The following is an 18,044-nucleotide window of genomic DNA, read 5'->3' as shown; positions in this document are numbered from 1 at the left end:
AGAGCCAGGAGTAGTTTCTACAGAGTAGAGGATGGCAAATCCACTCCACTATTTAAAAGGATGAAAGAGAATTACAGGCCATTTAGCCCAAGTGGGGAAAATGCTAGAGTCTATTTATAGAAGATGTTTTTCAGATATTATCACATTAATTTACTGGACAAAGCCAGCATTGGTTTATAAATGACAAATCATGCTGGACAAATCCACAGTTGATTTTTGAGGATATAACTGGTGAAGTAGGTAAGGGGGGGACTAGTGGATCTGATATATTTGGATTTTTTGGAAGGCTTCTGGTAAGGTCCCTTCAGAGATTAGGAGGCACATTTAAAGCACATGGGATAAGATAATATGTTGGCATAGGTTGAGAATTGGTTGACAGAAGGATCTAGGCCTGAAACGTCAGCCTTCCTGCTCCTCTGTTGCTTGGCCTGCTGTGTTCATCTAGCTCTACACCTTATTATTTTAGTCAAGAAACAGAGTGGGAATAAATGTCTTTTGCCAAGTGGTTGGCAATGACTAATGGAATACTGTTGGGACCCAGCTAGTCATGATATACATAAATGATCTGGATAAGGAAACCAAATGCAACATTTCCAAGTTTGCTGACTGATACATAAAACTGTACGGGGTTGTAAGGAGAATATAAAGGAGGCTTCAAGATGATTTAGACAAGTTGAATGAGTGGGCTCTCATACAGCATGACTAAATGTGAAGTTATGTCTTTGGTATGAAAAGCAGAAAGGAAGAGTATTATTTAAATTGTGTTATTTAGGGAACTGTGGACGTACAAAGGAGTCCAGATGTTCTGAAGAAGGGTCACTGGACTCAAAATGTTTAACTGTTTTCTTCATAGATGCTGTGACCTGCTGAGTTGTTCTAGCAATTTGTTTTTGTTTGTTTCAGATCTTCAGCATCCATAGTTCTTAATGTTATTGATTATATTAGTCTAGATGTCCTTTCACTCTAGTTCAATGAAAATTAACAGGCAGATGCAGCAAGCAGTTGGAAAGGCAAATAGTGTATTGGTTTCATCGAAAGAGGACTGGCATTCAGAAGTAGGGATTTCTTATTGCAGTAGTGCAGGGATGTGGTGACATCACATCTAGAGTATTTTGCGCAGTTTTGGCATCCCTCCCAAGAAAGCTTATACTTGCCCTACAGGAAATGCAGTGGAGGCTCACAGGACTATTACTCGGGATGTCAGGATTGTCCTATGAGAAGATTGGTTTGCCTAGGCTTATATTCACTAGAGTTTGAGTTTTCTAGGTGAGAATGGATCTGATTGAACTATGGAAAATTCCAACAGGGCTAGACAAACCAGATGCTGGGAGGATTTTTTTCCCCCATGTTTGGAAAGTCAAAACCAGGAAACACAGATTTAAGTTACAGGGTAGACTATTTAGGACTGAGATAAGCTTGTTTTCATTCAAACTGTAGTGAATCTGTGGAATTTGCTACAACAGGAGGCTCGGAGGCTAAGTCAGTATTGAAGAAAGATAATTTTTTAAAGTTTTAGATTTTAAAGGCACCAGGGGTACAGGGAGAAAATGACATAATCTCACTGAGGTAGCAGATCAGCCATGATGATATTAAATGGCAGAGCAGACTCGAAGAGCCCAATGGCCTGCTTCAGTTCCTCGTTTCTATGTTTAATCTCCTGTGAATTGTCCCAGTTGCAAGTTTTTTTTTACTTTTCCCAAACCAACTCCAATCTATGGTCTATTTGTAGGGGGCTGATGTGCTAGACTGGATTAGTATGCTGTGAAGGTCACTGTTTAAGAAGATGAAGAAAGGCTCCACTCCAATGTTTGAAAAGGAAGTGATTCAAAAGCCAGTCAATAAACTTCAGAGTCAATTGCTTGTCTTCCAACTTCAGCATTGGTACTTTCAGTCTAATTTAGTGGTCAACTCCCAAAATTTCCCTTTTGGGAGCCCAGAGACAGACTGACTGATTTTATTTGATTTGTATTTTTCAATTGCTGTTCTTTTAACCCTATTTACATTCCCTTTGTGGATGTCCCAGTACTTTTTTGTGTTTAATAGCTTATAAACTCTCTCTTCCTTGAACTTGAGTCTGGTTAATTTGGCTTCCTTTTAAAATTCAAGTGCTCGGAAAAGGTATCATGAGGAAGTGATGCTTTTTAAAATAACCTTGTTGCTACTAACTAAGGGAGTGGTTGAATTTAGAAGCGCAACCACTTCGTCTCCCTCTCCCCCACCCCATCACCTGGAAACAGGTTTGTTTAGAATTGTAACAAATCGATGAATCCCACCTCTGGTCCAATCGTAACATTTCATAATTAGCATTGTCGAGATTTAATGGATAGTTTGCTGACCCATTGACCTGTTGGAAAACATCTATGATTGTCCCAGGTTCACAGCTCAGCTCTATTTTAATCTTTTATGGAAATACAGATGAAACAGGCCAAAGATTTGCATGCCACAGCCAAACTAATTTATTTACTACTATTCATTGTGTGCGAGCAGCATTTGATTTATTGCTCACATGCATGAGGATGTCACTACTGAGACATGTGACATTTGTATTTCTTCGGTGACTTAGTAACTGGACTTGCTTTCATTGCTCAGACCATTGAGTAAAGGAGTTGGTGGTGTAATGCTGAGGTTGTACAGGATGTTGCTGAGGCCACTTTTTGGGGTACGGTCTACAGGTCGAGTTACCCTGCTGTTAGAAAGGATATTATTAAATTGGAGAGGGTTCACAAAAGATTTACCAGGATTTCACTGGGAATAGTGTTTGAGTTATATGGATAGGCTGGGACTTCTTTAACTGGAGCATATGAGGTTGAGGGGTGATCTTTAGAGGTTTATAAAATCATGAGGTGTGCAGATAAGGTGAATAGCAAAGGTCTTTTCCCCAGGATATGGGAGTTCAAAACTGGGTAGCATATTTTTAAGGTGAGAGGAGAAAACTTTCAAAGGGACCCAAGGAGCAACTTTTTCACACAGGGAGGCTGCATGTGGAACAAAATGCTAGAGGAAGTGGTAGATGCAGGTTCAGTAACAACCTTTTTTTAATAAAGTTTTAGGTACATGGATAGGAAAGATTTAGAAGGATATGGACCAAACACAGGCAAGTGGGACTAGCTTAGTTTGGGAAACAAGTTGGACCAAAGGGTCTGTTTCAGTGCTCTATGACACTCTAAATATCCTGAACACTTGTAATACTTTTCTGCAAAGCGTCACTTTTGAAAAGATATGCAGGTGTCGTGATTTTTTTATTTGCAGCATGGAGGTTTGTGATCTATAACACAATTTTAATTTGGCAGACATGAAGCAAAAACTCTGAGCCCTGCAAGCTCATCGAAAGAACCTTCACGGAGGATGCATCTCGCCGTGGTAACTTGTGGACAGAGATTGGAAGAAACTTTAACAATGCTGAAGTCTGCCATTTTATTTAGTCAGAAACCACTTCATTTTCACATTTTTGCAGAGGATGAGCTTCATAAGAAGTTCAATAATATGGTATGTACCTGTATTGATAGTTCACACTTATTTTATTTAAACGAGTTTTACAAAGAAATACGCCTCTGCCTATATTGAATTAGATTGTTTTAAAGAAAGTTTTTAAAATGTTTGTATTTAATACCATTACTGCACCGTTTTTCTCTCTGTCCCCATTTTGCCTGGTTAACTATCTTTTCTATTGAAGATGGTCTCCTGTTTGGCACCTGCTACTGTTTAGTTAATTAGAAGATGACAGTGACCCTATTGTAACACCACTTAGTTATTTGCTTACCCGCAATTGAATAAAACCTACTTCAATGCAACTTGGAGATTTCAATTGCAAAACCAATTGTTTGAGGAAAATTCTTTGAATTATCCAATGATTGTTTTGTTTTATTTTGAAGTAGTATTTTTCTGCCATTGAATTTTGATGGAATGTCCTGTCAGTAATGTCTCTGTTTTTGGCCCACAGCTGGAAATCTGGAAGAAAGCTTTTCATCAGCAGTTTAGACACAGTATCTACCCAATAACATTTCCTGATGAAACTGCAGGGTTATGGAAGAAGTTGTTCAAGCCTTGTGCTTCCCAGCGACTCTTTCTACCTGTAAGATTTATTTTTCTCTTATATTGATATTTGTTATAGTTATGCCATTTCACTGTGTTACAGCTGCTCTGCAAACAAATTGATCAGAAAGAAACCTTCAAAAATGCTTTGTGATACAGCAGTAATGTCCCTACTTCTAGATCAGAAGGTCTGACTTTTAAGTTGCACCTGCCCTGAAGGAGCAGCATACATAATATGTTTGACCAGGTTGATTTTTAAAAATAACTTGAGACTACAGTGTTTATTTGTTTAAAAAGCTATGTCAATGGGGAACTTTTTTCCTGAAATTGGCCAGTCAGAAATAATTATGCATATGTTAAGGCAATTTTTCAAAATGCTAAAAAGACATCTTTATTTTTAAACTCTTGAAGCTAGGCTATTTGTTTAGGTATCACATGCAGTTTGGCTTCCCATTCAAATAACCAAGACTACAGGAACCTGTTTCACTATAGGTTGTGTATAAATATAATTCCAACTGGTTCCTGATTCTGAATTCAATAATTGTAGTATTAAAGGTAGGGTGGCTTTGGTCAGCAATTCATTTACGAACATGGTGAAGTACTCTGTTAAATGTTGGTTATGATTGACTTCAGAAAAATAGTTATCTGTTCACACTCCTTGCCAAAACAACTTCTTGCTGACAAACCTCTTGCTTTAACACTAATCCTATTATTGCTGAAGTTACGTTTTGTTGACATTATTCATTGTTTTCATTCAACATCAGTACTGATATCAGCGCACAGTACTAAATTTGAAATGACAGCTTAACTGCAAATTACGTATCAAACCATCTCTCCTTGTGTATTTTTACAAAGAGTACATTATTTTGGGTTGCATGAATATCTCTGATACCTTTCCATTCCCACACTGAAAGAGGGTGCCAATATTTAAAGAAAAGTTTGAAGCTCCTTCAAATTTTTTTCTCTCTCTGCCTGATTCTCTCTTTGTTTCTGCCTGTCTCTCTCTCCTCCCCCGCCGCCTTGTTATTTCTGTCTCCTTCCTGCTCCTCCTCCTGGTAATAAATGCCATTGAATAACTTGTATCTTCCATCAACACAGATACAAAGCTACTTGACATTTTATAATGTAGGCACACAGCAGTAGTGCAAATTTTAAAAAAACTTATTTTTCTTTCAACAGAGACTTAATTTTATATAAGGATAAAGGACTTTTGGTCAATAATTAGTTATTGAAGGGGAAAAAAGGGATAAAGTCTGAAATGTTCAGAGAGCTGTCAATATGGCATCATGACGCATAGAGATTTCGCACTAGACAAGTGCCTGAGCCTTGGCAGATGCAGCTTGCTTAGGAGAAATCGAGTGACTCTCGAAGAGGACTGACAGATGAGCTGGGTAGCCATTACTTAGCACGTTTTTACCCAACTGAAAGCTGCACAGTTTCTAAGCAAAACTAGCCCTCTTCCAGTCATTAAGTCATTCATGGGTTTTCCAAGAAGTGATCCTCAGGAATTAGATTAAATCATCTGGTTTCCAAGAAATCCTTTATTAAAAATAGTTCTAATGACAAAGTGGCCATCAGTCAACCATTTTAAAAATATTCAAGGTATTTCCACAGAACTTAAAATAATTCCTTTTGTTGCAATTCTTCAAACCTGAATCCTCAAAATATTAAAATATGATCCCTTCAGAACACAATGGTTATTAGAGAAATATAGTTTTTGGCTTGTTTTTACTCAAGTATTCTGCAGTCCAGTATTATAATAATTACAATCAAGTGGCAATAACAGTTTTAAAAAAGTCAAATTCCTTACCACCTTCTTAATTACTGCCTTAATCTCAAGCAACTCTACCTGTTAAATCATGGTAATGGTGTTTGGAATATACTATTATACCCAAGGGTGATATTAAACTGGAAAGTTAACTGTTTATGTATATTCTGGATTGAAAGGATTTTGAGGGGATGTATGATTTCTAGGAATTGTCTTTCAAGTGATTCACAGATATTGTTTGGAAGAGAGAGGACCTTTTGTGGAGGCTATCCAATTACCAATCTCTGAACTAAAGTTGCTGTTTTTCAGGGTACACCTCGTCATGTCATCCCTTTGGTCTGTCTGTTTCAGCCTATAAAAAGGAAAATTACCCTGCTCCGCAGATCTGTGTCAGTAAGGTTTCTACTGGAAACCTGAGAATATCCTCGTAATCTGCATCTTTATCTTTAACTTCCTCTTAAAGTCTTGAGAGCTGAACTGTTACTTGTAATGGAACTTATCTGAACTGAAATATGATTTTGAAGACGTCATCAATTCTACAACTGCGACTGCATTGCAGTCTCAACAACACTAAGTGACTGGATTGTGAGGTGTCTCCCTTTTTTAAAACTTTTTTTGTTCATATCACACTTTTCCTATGCTTTCTTAAAAAAAACTTGCAGAGTTGCATTGATGTGGTTAGCATTTTATGTGTTTGTTCAAGATTTTAAGAATTGTTTGGTTCCTTAGGGCTTTTATCTCTTTTATGAACAAACTTATTCTTGGAGGTTATTTTGATGATTAAATAATAGATTGATACTTTTGTTACAACTTGGAGTACTGGGGCTCAATTACTAGCAAATTCCTACCCTCATTTGTTACACCTATGCAACCACCTCCCTCCATTCCACCATCAACAGTTAAGCCTCAAGTGTTTTGATCCTGCTGCCCTGAACCAGTTCTGTAAACACCACAAGCTTCCTATTAAAATTCTCTTTCTTCAAATCAAATATTATTTTAATCATCCTTGGTATTCTTTCTTAGTAAGTGCAGTGGCACATTTTCGACAGTGAACGTTTTATGCAGTTCTGTGAGCATTCTGAAGCTATCATTGGCCAAAACCTGAGTGGACTAACCATCTCAATACTGTGCCTGTGAGAGTATGTCAGAGACTGAGAATTCTGCAATAATTAATTTCCTCCTGATTTGTCAAAGCCTGTCCACTGGCTACAAGGCAAAATCAGGAGTGTAATTGAAATACCTCTGACTCTCCAGATGGTTGCAATTCCAAAAACACTCGAAGATGAACACATTCCAGGACAAAACAGCTCACCTGATTAGCTACCCCCATCCATTGTCTTCACCATTCATTCTCTTTGATCAATTGATTGATATATTGTCATGTGTACCAAAGTACAGTGAAAATCTTTGTTTATGAGCAATATGAATAAATCATAGTAAGCAAGGATGTACAGATCAAAAAGACTAAGAGGCACACAGGTTACATTATACAAGGCCTGCACAAGACTAGATCAACATTAGCAAGATCCGCTTTATTTAAGGCTAGAGAGTCCATTCATCTGTCTAATAATGGCCTGGGAAGAGCTGCTTCTGAACGAGCTGATGCCTGTGTTCAGGCATCTGTATCTTCTGCCTGGCAGGAGAGCTTGTGGGAGATCGTTACTGGGGTGCCTTTGATAATGGTGTCTTTGATAATGTTGGTAGCCCTTCCCTGGCAGTGAGCCATGTAAATGGAGTCCAGGGTTGGAAGGTTGGCTTCTGTGATGGTTTCAACATTGGTACTCAATGGGAACAGTTTATGCCATCGCTACAAGATGCATTGCAGCAACTTGCCAATTTCTTTTCAACAACACCTTCCAAACCCACAACTCCTATACCTGCCTGAACAGTAGAACCCATATTCTGTGAAATATGTTTTAATAATGCCAGTTGTTTTCTTATTTCCCTCATTACTAATATTATCTGTCATAGTTTGTGTTTGTAGAAATTAAAAAATTGTCCTCTCATACAGAAAGACATCTCTGAGAGCCAGGAAACCTTAACTATTGTTGTTAGCCTGGTAGATGTCTATATTGTGAAGACAACTACTGAAGTCTTGTTGAGGCTTTCCATCTGCCTACATGTGATTCTCACCATGTGCAGCACCCACCTCGTCCTCTGCCCATCTTTTCTCCTCATCATCCCCACTCCAAAAAACAACAAATATTATAAAGGCAGAAAAAGTCTGCACAATGGAACTTGTCAGTATTATGTTTCCCATATTTAACTTGCATTCTTCACCCACTTGTCTGGGACTTGACTGCTGTGCAGAATTTAGAACTTCACAACAAGAATGAAATTAAATAAAACAAACACAAATTTGACCAATAGAGGATTCTGTCACTAGCACTTGTGCATCAGCCAATGCTGAACACTGTGAGCTTAGTAAGGTAAAACACAGATCAATGACTTGACCTGTCATGTTCAAGAGTCAGTTTAGCATTAATCAACTTCTGGGTAGAAGACAGCACAGATTGCCAAATTGATGAATCACTGAAATAAAGGATATTCCATTGTAATAGGTTGAGTCAACTGGTTGACATTGCTCAGTGACACTTACGTGATAAAAGACTTTCCAAATAGTGTTGCTGAAAGCTGTGATGTCTGTTCTATCTGCTGACAACTGAACAGTATTTGCAAGACTGGCCAATCCAGTCAACACCACTTGCATTGTATTGAGTGACATCACTCATATATGGAGAGTCAACCCTCATTAGCATGTTTTGCTGTGAGGGAACCTCTGATTGTGCCAACCAAAACTGATAGCTTCAGGATTTGTGAAAATGTGCCAAATGTTGGTCAATTTGTTAAAACTACATGTAATGTTGGATATTTTCACAAAAGATAATCTTAGCCTCATACTGTGTTGCTTAGACAACACTGAAATAATGTGCTGGTATTGATGCACATGCTGCCAAATATTTTTATGCATTTAAAAGAAACAAAATATCTCCAGTAGAAGATATCTACAAAAAGATAGCTGTGTGGCTGTCTGAAACCACCAACTTCAAATGCGGACTGAAGGAACAAATGGAGGACTGAGGGACATTAAAAAAATGCATTTTTTATTATGCTAATTGGGAAAATTTGGTGATTTACGCCAATTAATTGAAAGGGTGTGACATTGCACCAGAGCTAAGCCTTGATTTGTTTCTTAGCAAAACTAATAAACCGACATCCCCATCTAGTGGACACACTGACAAACAATGAGTGCCAGAGGATGAAAATCTTTCAGAATGAAGAGGTCCAAAACAAGCTACATGCCAGGGAAACTGGCTTTCTGTATTATTGCTTATCTGTCATGGGACTGTTATTGCTATACATTCACTTTAACTTCAAAATGCTTTCTATAGGGTAGAAAACCCTGAATCAGGGCTGTGATTTGTGCTGAATGGAACTATTAGCAAACAGAGGTATTTTGAGCAGTCTGTATTCAGCACACATCTGCACTAAGCTAATTGAGCAGTATGTACTTTGTATTCTTCCTGATGCCTATTGTTTCATTTTAGTTGATCCTCAAGGAAGTGGATTCTTTGCTCTACGTAGACACAGACATTCTTTTTTTGCGTCCTGTGGACGATATATGGGCATTTCTTGAGGATTTCAATCATACCCAGATTGCTGGAATGGCACCAGAACATGAGGAGCCACGAATTGGCTGGTACAACCGTTTTGCCAGACATCCATTCTACGGAAAGACTGGAATCAATTCTGGCGTTATGTTGATGAACATGACCCGTATTCGAAAAAAATACTTTAAGGTAAGTGTGGTCTGGAATTTTTTTGCCCATGTATTTAACTGTGGTAAAAGTATATGTACATCATGGTTTGTTTGATCTCTTGTAATGCACTCTGAAAAGATGGAAAGTGCATTAACTTAAAATTCCTTCAGTTAATTACTGTTAATTAATCCACTATTAAATAAAATGGTTTTTAATTTAGATTTAATAAATCTTTAATTATATAAGAGAATAATAAAATGCCAATCCAATTGCCATACCAAATGTAACTGGAAATATATATTTCTAATCTTACTATGAGTGTTTAGTCTGAACTCATATTAATTCTTTCTTTTGAAGCTGCTAACTAATATTGTAAAGCTTTGTGGAACAAGTGCCTGTTGTGTTGTTAAAGGGTATTTTTAAATGAAAAAGGTGAATGAATGTGGTAGAGTGTTGATGGTGGAGGAGGGATTTATTTGACCTTACAAGGACAATGGTCCTGTTCCTGTCCATGTTTTCACATTTCTTAACTGACCCAAAATGGGGCACCTACGTTATTACCATCCCTGCTATTTCTCGCTTTATTCGAGTGTTGAAAGCAACTGTGGAAATGGTTTCAGTCATTAAACAGCAGACCTGTTAAACAAGCACCAGTTAATATTAATAGTTTAGAGCAGAATAATCTCTAATTTAATGATAAAATTAAAGAATCCTGTTGTAGCAGATATTTTAGTTAATGACGACAATTTCTACTTATAACTTAATTACAAAGATTTCCGAAGTTTGTATTCTGGAGGATTGAATAGTAGTAGTTACTTTGACCAGCTGGTGGTGCTATTAGACAATCTTTGGCGTCACTAAAACATTATGGAAGATGGGCAATTTCAAACACAGAGCTAAACTCCTTAAATGATTCTTCATATGTTACATTGCATAGTTTTAAATTTTTGTTTTCCAACTGAAACACTTGGAGACAAATTGGTTGCTTATTAAGATGGTGAAACTAACTACAGCTTTCATTGGATTTTTATCCTGGATATATTAGTTTTATTTCCACAGATGCTGAATTATTTAAAATAACACTTTCAAGTTTCCAACTACTTATCCTTTGCAGATCTTCATCTGTTCAAGAATTCAATCACTCATACTGGCCACTGTTTTGAGCTTCTGCATTGAGTTTACCCCTGGACTGATCTTGTGTCCGTTCGTAACTCTTCCCATGCTGATCTCCCATAATCCACCCTTTGTAAACTTCAGCTCATTTGAAAACTTCTGTCTTGCATGAAGTCCTACTCTTCTGTTATCCCTGTGCTCACTGACCTACGTTTGCTTTAGTTCTGTGCCCAAAGAGGCAAGCAGTGAAGGATAGAGCCTGGATGCTAGTCTGAGTGCACTTTATATGCTTTGATTTATACATACAATTACATTTACCAAGTTAATTCTCACCACCTGAATCAATGTATGACAATGTGTAGGCTTTGACTGTCAGCTGTTTTGATCACATTTGTTCAATGAAAAGCAATGACAAGTGGCTAAAAATACTTAGAACCTTTTTTATTTCATTAAAATGTTACATGTACATTTTCTCAACTCCAGCAGATGGAAAACATTTCAACTTCTGAGAGTACGAGGGGGCTGCCCAAGTGCTGTTGTGACATTTTACCCTGCCTTTCCCCACCCCAAAAAAATGGTACATTTTTGAGCTTTATTCAGTGGTGTTGCTTTGAACCTTAACTGCTCTATGTTGGTGAATGAAAATCAAGAGACAGGTGCGCTGATAATGTTTGCTGGTAGAGTGTGAAGGCGTTTTTGGAGAAAAAGGACAGTGGAAGATAGAGAGCTCAATAAAGTTACCCTGGCTGGAGGGATTGTGGATTAGTATAATCTGGTTGTTTGGCCTGATTTTCTAGTGCAAATGCTAATGTTATGAAACAGAGGTTGACATCTCACTGACAATTAAAACTGAAACACCCAAAAAAGTTTGCTTTGCCCTATCTGCTAAAAGAAGTGTGAAAAGTGGTCTCACCTTCCTGTCACCACCTAATCTGTTATAAAGGGGAGGTGAAATGAAATGAACTCTGACAGTCATTTTATAATCAACAATTAACAATTTTTTTACCTGACTGTAGCAGCTAACAAATTAACAACTACTAACAAACTGAACAATTCCCCCTTTACTATTAACTATTCTCAAATAAAGCAAAATTCTAATAGTATGCTGTTCCAATTGATTTAAGTACCACTAATATAAATGAAGTAAATTTAAAAAATCATTTTTTAAAAAAATTACAGCCAGGATATGTCTTCTCGAATGTCCTTTGCTTTCTCCGTTGTCCTCTTGTCAGGAATGCCTTCCTTTGAATTCTTGTGCTGGGAGTCTTGCCTAAGAGTGCCATGGTACATTTTATTTAGATGTTGCTGCTTACTCGAAGAGCTGAGAGATTTCGGTGATAGCTAGTGAGTTTCTGTTCATGTGGCAGTTTGTTCTCACCCCAATTTTAAATAACCTCTTCTTTTATAGACTTGATGACCTGTCAATTCCTTACAACAGGACTGGTCCTAGGTTGTCAAAATAATCAGATTTAAATTTAATTGGGTTTTGATATCTAGGTCCTGGTTTAAATAATTGGCTAAATTCAAATACCTGTTGTCTTGGTAAAATGTCAGCTAACAGTATAATGTTTTGATACAGTGTTTCAATTTCAAGAGCCCTCTGTGCATCTGCTGCCTGCAGAATTTTTTTCAATCTCCAAGCCTTGAAAAAAAGTACATCATCTTTTAAAGGGACTATGCACACTTGCCCCCCCCCCCCCCCCCGACAAACCATTATTTTACAAACATCGAATACGCTACCCAACTTTGCCACACTAACCACTCAAGCCTCCTGTCATCATAAAATCCTAGTATTGTGGAAGCAGGCTGTTCAGCTATCGGGCTGTAGCGACTCTCGGAGCATTCTGCCCAGACCTGTTCCCCTTAATCTTATTCCCTGTAATTTAGATGTCACATTACTAAGCACACACACACACACACACACACACACACACACACACACACACACACACACACACACACACACACACACACACACACACACACACACACACACACACACACACACACACACACACACACACCCCCCCCCCCCCCCCCCCCCCCATGGGCACTGCAGCCACGCCAGCATGACGCATCCACGTAACCTGCAGACCGTTCGGGATTTGGGAAGGACCCAGCGTGTCCAGTGGAAACCCATGTAGACACAAGGAGACTGCAACCTCCGCACAGACAGTTGCCCAAGGGTGGAGTAGCACCTGGGTCGCTCATACTGTGAGGCAGTAGTGCTAACTTGCTGAGCCACTGTGCTGTCCTTTCTAACTGTATAATTGCAATTGTCTATACCCTTCAATTTCTGGGTTGTGTGACAGAGAGTTCACGTAGACTTGATAACCCAGGTGGCATTGTTCCATTCAGCAAACTCATACATCCACTTAAACTGCATCAACCAGTGGAAGTGAGTTTCATGTTCTTAACATTCTTTGAGTAAAGAAATTTCTACCTAATCTCCTGTTTGATTATGTAGGGTCTATCTTGTAAGGATGGCTTCTTGTTCTTTTGCCCGCAAGAGGAAACATTTTTCCCAATATCCATTCTTTTCACAAAACATTAATTTTCAAATACACAATTTTCTCCAAGAGAAATGTGACCTACACTTTCATTTCTTTCTTACAGAAATTCATCAGATCTATGTTATCAGTCTTTTAAATCTACTCTGCATGTTATCCGGTGCCGCTATGTACTTTTCACAATATATCAGCCAGAACTGCATGTTGTTCTTGAGTAGAACAAAGCTTCTACATCTGTTTAGCACAGAGTACTTTCCTCTACTTCCATTTCTTTAGTAATAAAACGTTAGTGCTTGGTTTCATTTTTGGCACCAACAGTTCTATGTCAAATCTAATTTGTGCAGCTTTCAATGATTGATGCATCTGTACTCTGAGGCCACTTAGAGCCATAGACTCTTACAGCATGGAAACCGATCCTTTGGTCCAACCAGTCCATGCCAACCATAATGTTAAACTAAACTAAACTAATCCACCTGCCTGCGCTTAGCCCATTTCCCTCCAAACATTTCCTATTCGTATAATTATCTAATGTCTTCTAAATACTGCAACTGTACACATAACCACCACTTTCTCTGGAAATTCATTCCACACACCAACCAAAGTTGCTCCTTATGTCCTTATTTTTAAAATCCTTCTCCTCTGACCTTTGAAAATATGACCCCTAATCTTGTCTTTTCCCTAAGGTTGGGAATTCCACCTTTTCTAAGCCTCTATGAAGTTAACCCTGAACCTGTTATACTCCAGTGAAAAATGTCCCAGCCTATCCAGCCTCTCCTTGTAAGTCAGACGCTCCACTCCCAGCATCATCCTGGTAAATCTTTCCTGAACACACTCCAGCTTAACAGTATCCTTCCCATAACTAAGCGAAAGGTACTGCACACAATACTCTAGAAGACCACTCACCAACATTACGTATAACCTCAACGTGACATTCCAACACTAAACTCCCAGATCTGAGCAATGAAGACAAGTGTGCTAAACACTTTCTTAACCACCCTGTCTACCTGTCATGCAAACTTTAAAGTATTGTGTACTTGAATCCCTAGGTCTCTGTTCTACAGCGCTACCCAAAGCCCTGCTTTTAGTTGAATAAGTCCTGTTCTTGTTTGTTTTGCCAAAATGCAATACCTCTCATTTATTCAAATTAAATTCTATCTGCCAGTCCTCAGTCCATTGATCTATGGGTCGAGATCGCTTTATAATCTTCGGTGATCTCCTTCACTGTCTATCATACCACCAATTTTGGTTTGTTCTTGTACTCCACCTAAATGATCACCTTTCTAGTAATAAGTGATCCCCTCACCCTAGTGTTGCATCTAAATGTGTAGCCTCACACTTATCTGTGTTGAACCTCATTTGTAATTTATTTACCCATCTGGCAAGTGTATTAATGTGTCCCTCCACCACCCCCTTCCCTGCCTACAAGTCTGGTATCATCCACAAATTTGGATAGTCGCCCACTGAACTGGAAAACTTGCTTCCAGTTCTGATTAGAATGAAAAGGTATATTTTGATCTGCTTTGTCATTGATTTTCCTAGCCAATGTGGTTCTTTTACAAAACTGCAGAAACTAATCCAGTAATGCTGGGAGCTAACAACGGAGAGACTTGGCACGGAATTGACGCACACTCCTCTCCTCATCAGCAGTAAGTGCTGTATGTTGAGGTTTAAATGTTGTGTAGCCACTTCAAAAACTATTGAGTGAAGATAATTGGGAGGTGGGCAAGATGGCAGATGGATGATCGGTTGGGAGAGCAGGGTAACAAATGGGTAGGGGGGATGCTGGGTGAAAGATTTGTGGTTGGACAAGATTGAGAAGCGTTCGATTGGTCCAGCAGGAATTGTAGGTATTGAGGGGGTTGGTGTAGTTGGATGGGGTTCGGTTGTGAATTGGGGGTTCAGTTTCTTACGCTGCCCAAGTGTTGGTTCAGATTCTAAGCCTCTCATACTTTTCCTGATTAACAGTTGAGCTTTTCTGGAAATCTCCGTCTCTATCCCCAGAGTTGGGGACCCCTTCGGAGAGTTCCAGACAGTCACAGCAGCTCTTTGCTCCAAAGAAATTTGAAATTACCAGGCACTTTTCTTACAGTCAGCTGTATTGATACTTCCACACAATCTGAATGCAAAATTCAAATCTGCACTGCTGAAACACTATCTCTTCTTTTGGAATTTCTAGGCTAATCTGTTTTTAATTTCAAAGTCCAAATTGTTTTTATGAATTGTGAGCAGTTGTCCCAGTATTGATCCTTATGTGTCCCACTTTCTGTCTATGTGAATAATTATTTTATATTCACGATCTATAGTCATTCTGTTAGCCAGCTGGCAGTGCCTTCTAGTGTTTGTTTCTGATACCATATTCTCTGACTTTTTATCAATCAGTTTATTTTGGTGCAGCTGATCAAAAAAGTTGTAAATCCACATAAACTGTTACTACTGCATAATTTTTTTTGAAAAGACTTCATTTGTGTAGTGCTTTTTGTGACTCCTGAAAAGTCATAAAAGGTTCAAAGTGCACAATATGCTCACTTGTTTTTATTGTAAATACATTTAACTATTTCTCAACTCTTATCCATCAATTCTAGTTCTTTAGTAAAGACTGGAGAAAAACTATTCTGCCAACTCTTTAGTGTTATCTATGGTATTAAGTCTGTCCATTAATAGACCTATTCTTATCAGACCCAGCCTGTTTATTGATGTGCTTGTAAAATATCTTACTATTTTGTTTTACATTCATTGATGGCTTAATTTCTTAGTTCTTCTTTGCCTTCCTTATTTCAGCTTAGTGTGTACTATTTTAACATTTGCCCCCTGGAATCTACCTAGCCGCTTATACTGTTCCTAACATCACCACAGAGGAAAACAAAATTCATAAAGCCCAGCAGTGATGCAGCCGCATACTTTCCAAATACGCTATTGTAAAACCGACTTACTCATTTAATGCAGGCAGCTGCCTGGGTTATTGCTGTCAATGGCATCATTGGCCCTGATCCAGCTGCGCATGTGCAGAAAGTGTTTCGAGAGTGTCATAGCATAATTAAACACAATCTTGCAAGTAATGCATGGCTATGTCATAACTCTTCAGTTGTTTCCTTACTCATTCATGGAGTCTCAGCAATGTATTACTTATCAAAGTATTTTTCAGTGTGACCTCATTTTATGACCCTAACACTTGAGCATGAATGTGACACTCAGATGCAGCAAGAGCAGAACAGCAATATAGCAGGATAGCAATGTTTAAACATTATACTGAACTGTATCTTTAAATTGTGTTCATTAGTTCCATGTTTATATAAATATGAATCACTTTGTACATTAATCAGTTTATAAAGCACTTAGTACATGTAGAAACTCCATTCTCTTTCTTTCCTTTGCCTATCTCTTCTCAAATTATATCAATATATTTGAGATTCCTGTATGTTTTTCACTTCTATGTTCTCTCTTTCATCAGCAAGTTGCTTCTTTCACTTCTCATGATTGGAAGGGGGAGTGGGGCCTGTAGACCACACCCAGAAGTGTGGTTGATCCCTTATTGTCCTCTATTTATACCCACATGCAAGCTATTCTTGTCTGATGTGCGTTCCTGTTTTTCTACGACTAATATCCTATCTCCCTCATAAATATGGTTACCTCATCTCCTTTTTGCAACATTTAATGCCAGTCCTCATTTTTCTCCTCTCGGTATGTCTCTTTAGTCTCTCCGTATGGTTGTTTTCTCTCAACATGTGATTTTCTTTGATTGTGCACATTGCGTAATGCTGAACAGACATTCTGAATCATTTTAACAGAATTAGACAGGATGTTATCACTTCAAGTTGTCTTGTATTCCTAAAAAATCAACTTTTAAGTGAAATGACCTTCAGTGAAGCATTGATTTCTCTACCCATCAATGTTAACGCTGAAGTTGGGTCTTGCAGGGTGTTCCTCAGCAGAAAAACAATGATTAAATCATTACAACTGACAAGAGTACAGATATAATGCAGTATTTTGGTTAAATTCCTATATTGATAAATGAAAGAACTAAAACAAATTTTGTTTTATATTAGGTTTAACTTTGTACCTCCTGTAGTGGATTCTCGAAGAGTGAAACCAGGGGTGCTGCTTTCTAGGGTCTGTGTCCAAGTGCATTTGCTTATCTTTCTCTGGGCTGCACGCTGAGGCTTTCACCTGCTCCTGGCCATGTTATGGCCACTGCCTGGTGGCATTATTTTGGGAAAACTCACTATTGCTCAGTGAGGTGGCTGCTCTTGGCTGGCTGTGAGGTCTTACTGTTCATTGCCATTCAGCCAGGAGGCTTTGGGAGCAGCAGAACGACTGTGTAATCTCTGAGCAGCTGAGAAGGAGCTCCCTGCTGTGCACCTCGGACAGTGACTTAGCATTGGGGGTGGTTGTGCCAAGAAAGTGTCATTCAGGTCAAGCACAGCAATCAGTGTGAAAACTAATCTGCCCTGGCCTCCGATGTGATATCGTTGCCCTCTTCTCACTTCTCTTCCCCTGCTCCTCACCTACCTTGAGTGATAATTATTTAAAAGTTTCTTATGTCTTTTTTCATTTTAAGTCCCACTTGTTAGATGTCTAACTTTTTGCATGTATGATGCAATAATCCATTTTGAATCCCTGCATCCTCTGCTGTTCTGTGTATTTATTGCTTTTTTTCAATGGAGTTATTTACTTCCGTGGGCTGATAAATGGCAAGTCAATGTTGCCGGCAAGCAACAATCATCTTCAACGCAATCAAAATCTGAAGTTTCAGTTCCAATAAATGAACTGACATTAAAACCTAACAGTGCTAAATGAAGACTTCCTGTGTTGCCGTTTTTGTGTCTGGTGTACTCTCTACTTGATTATGGAATGTGTTTCAAC

General features: G+C 38.5%; 1 protein-coding gene across 2 annotated transcripts in view; it reads left to right on the top strand.

The window, feature by feature from the left end:
* gxylt1b (glucoside xylosyltransferase 1b) overlaps positions 1-18,044 on the top strand; it is a 67,377-nt gene that overhangs the window by 33,162 nt on the left and 16,171 nt on the right. For both annotated transcript variants that reach the window (XM_048549627.2, XM_048549626.2), the window contains 3 exons: positions 3,291-3,486; positions 3,941-4,072; positions 9,349-9,600. In XM_048549627.2, coding sequence (XP_048405584.1) covers positions 3,291-3,486; positions 3,941-4,072; positions 9,349-9,600 — 580 coding nt within the window. The remainder of the gene's footprint in view (positions 1-3,290; positions 3,487-3,940; positions 4,073-9,348; positions 9,601-18,044) is intronic.

Source organism: Stegostoma tigrinum, chromosome 18 (assembly GCF_030684315.1).
Source record: "Stegostoma tigrinum isolate sSteTig4 chromosome 18, sSteTig4.hap1, whole genome shotgun sequence".
Classification (NCBI taxonomy): domain Eukaryota; kingdom Metazoa; phylum Chordata; class Chondrichthyes; order Orectolobiformes; family Stegostomatidae; genus Stegostoma; species Stegostoma tigrinum.
Note: the sequence above shows the minus strand (reverse complement) of the source record. Positions and strands in the feature narration are given on the sequence as shown.